The sequence below is a fragment of the Camelina sativa genome, chromosome 7, assembly GCF_000633955.1.
Source record: "Camelina sativa cultivar DH55 chromosome 7, Cs, whole genome shotgun sequence".
Classification (NCBI taxonomy): Eukaryota; Viridiplantae; Streptophyta; class Magnoliopsida; order Brassicales; family Brassicaceae; genus Camelina; species Camelina sativa.
This window is the reverse complement of record NC_025691.1, coordinates 15,543,987-15,546,507: the sequence shown is the minus strand read 5'-3', so window position 1 is coordinate 15,546,507 and position 2,521 is coordinate 15,543,987. Positions and strand designations below refer to the sequence as shown.

At 50.2% G+C, this 2,521-nt stretch overlaps 1 protein-coding gene across 1 annotated transcript; it reads right to left on the bottom strand.

Annotated features, from left to right (window-relative positions):
* Positions 742-1,864, bottom strand: LOC109125449 (uncharacterized protein At3g60930, chloroplastic-like). The gene is made up of 2 exons (XM_019227077.1): positions 1,324-1,864; positions 742-1,223 (listed from the first exon to the last, which is right to left on the bottom strand). The coding sequence occupies exons 1-2, from the start codon at positions 1,862-1,864 to the stop codon at positions 742-744; spliced, it is 1,023 nt and encodes a 340-aa protein (XP_019082622.1).

Below are 2,521 nucleotides of genomic sequence, written 5' to 3'. Positions count from 1 at the left end.
CCATTTGTCCCGGAGGTCTTCATTGGCAACCCTGAGGTCAAGCACCTCTACCTCAGCTCTCTTCATCCGAGCTCAGATCTGTTCGGCCTTCGCCACAATGTCGGCATTTTCGGCTTCCAACTTGGAGTATTCCGCCACCTGGGTTTCCAGGTCGGCGACTCTCTCTTTAAGAAAGCTCACCTCGGAAGATGAGGGGGAAGCGAACAGTTGATCCACCGAGGAGTTAAACTCGATCATCAGCTGGGAAAATCACGGCTTGTTAAAAACGATGAAGGTGGTAAAGTAAAGAAAAAAAACAAAAGGGTGTAGGCGTCACTAACCTCGCCAATTTTGTCTGCGATGCGGAGGAAGTTTGCGCGGTTTAGTTTGGACATGTCGGCAAATGCCGGAATCCGAACTCCATGCCGAGTATAGCTCCTCATCAGGTCGGCTGGGGACGCAGGACGAGCTGAAATATTTGAGCAACGTTATTTAACTCAGTGCCCATCTGAAGAAACAAAAATGAAACACTTCGGGCTATCGTTACCTCGGGGGGAAGAACGCAGTTCCTTCGAAGGTAACCTCCCGGAGGAGCCTCCAGATTCTTTTGAAGGGGGCACTTCCCTAGATCTCCTCTCCGAGGAGGGACCCCTATCTTTCGAGCTGGACCTAATCCGGTCGTCCCCCGATGAACTAGTCCGGGCTCGGCTCTTCTCGCGGGAAGATGAGGAAGTCTCGGGTTTCTTCCTCTTTTTCGACAAGTCAGTTCGCTGGGAGCTGACTCCACCAGAAGGCTTCTTTGCTGACGGGGGGAGCTGCGATCTCCCGTGGCTCGTCACTAGAATCAGCTATGACAATCACGAGAGGTTCGGACGGATCGGTTGCACCTGCGAGGAGCTCGAAAGGGCCAGCAGGGGATGCGGGAGTCCCGCCTACCTCAGGGGCGGACGAACCAGACTTCTTGGTAGGAAGGCGAGCTTTGCCCTCGGCAAGAGCCGCCGCCATGTTTAGCTTTGCCTCCTTCTCAGCAAGTCGACAAGCCCTTTCTTCTCTATAGTTCATCTCCGAAGTGCTTATGGGGTCGGAGCAAATGAGAAAACGTCCTCTGAGCCTCACCGTGGACTCCCTAATCCTTTCACACGAAAAGGAATCCCAGGCGATCTGGCCCTGGCTGCAGAACCTCGAGAAAATCTCGCAAAAGATAGGGCAAATCAACCCGCACTCGAAGTAATCTGAGATGGAAACTACAAAGGGTAAGAAGCAAAAAAAAATATATATTGAGTTTCTACCTAACAAGGAACACCATTCTACCAATTTTCGAAGTCCACTTCGACACGTGCGAACTCGAGAGGTGACCAAAGGTGAGTTCGTTAACCGGGAAAAAGAAGTAAGACTTCCGCCATTTCTCGTCCTTCTCGGGAAGGTCATCAAAGACCTTCAGCCCGGAGAGCGGATTGACGTAAAGCGTGCCCTTGGTACGACCTGTTTTCACCGTGTAAACCTGAAGAAAGTCGGCCAGGGATAGCTTGTAATCAAACTGCTCCCCCAGAGTCTGGAGACACATTACGGTTCGAACGAAGTTCGGGCACTTCTGGGGGAGAGCAAAGCCCAGTTCGAACATCATCTTTACGATGAGTTCAGGAAGGGGGAACGATAGTCCGCACGCAGAGAAAAATATCTCAAACGCGCAACCGTAGCCCGGAGGAGGATTCTCCAGAGATTCATGAGCTTCCGGGAACCTGATCTCAATCTCAGGCGGAATCCCGGTAGATCCTCTAAACTCAGCTATATTCTCCGCAGAGAGAATTGACGGTTGATGGGGACCATAAACACCCAGAATCAAAGGTTTCACGGTTTTACCCGATGAGGACTTTGGAGGAGACATGTTTTCCGGGTAAAAGTAGTGAGTAATAGAGGGGGGTCGTAGAACTTTCCGGTGAAAGCAAAGAAACCAACAGAAGAAAAGAGAGAAAAACGCAGGACAAAACGAAAGCAAACTGAGAATTAAGAGTAGGAGGGAGAAGTTTGGCGAGTTTACCTTTATACACGGAACCAATGAGTAATGATTACCTGGGGAAGCGAAAGGTCTCAGACCGCTTTTCCTCTCTCTTATAGCTTACACGCTACCCGGTGGGCCCCAAGGCTTGTTCGGGAAGACAAATCTCATCTTCACCACGATCAAATCGTGGGGATATGGGGAATATTCAGTTTCCCGAAATCGATCGCTTGGAGATCAAAAGTCCCCCGAACTGCTCAGCTCGGAATATTTGCGGGACAATTGTTGTACCCATGATTCGTCATCTCGAATAACAGGCAGAGGGCCTGGACCGGACACGCTAAACGGGCCAAAGGTGTAGCACTGGTCGGCCCATCAGGCCCAGAGAGAGGAAGAGAGCGCGGAGAGGCGTCATATTAATCAGCTCGCAGCTCGAGCTCGGTCAAAGATTCCGACATTCAAGTGGATTAATTAGGACGCGAGAATCATGTAAAATTAATTACGCATTAATTGGGTAATTAATTTGTTTGTATAAATATGTAAGGG

Bases quoted from the DNA above. Each gene is read 5' to 3' on its own strand.
- LOC109125449 (XM_019227077.1), bottom strand. From the start codon at position 1,864: ATGTCTCCTCCAAAGTCCTCATCGGGTAAAACCGTGAAACCTTTGATT. The intron at 1,224-1,323 runs GTTCGCACGTGT...TACCCTTTGTAG, and splicing joins CACCTTTGGTCACCTCTCGA to TTTCCATCTCAGATTACTTC.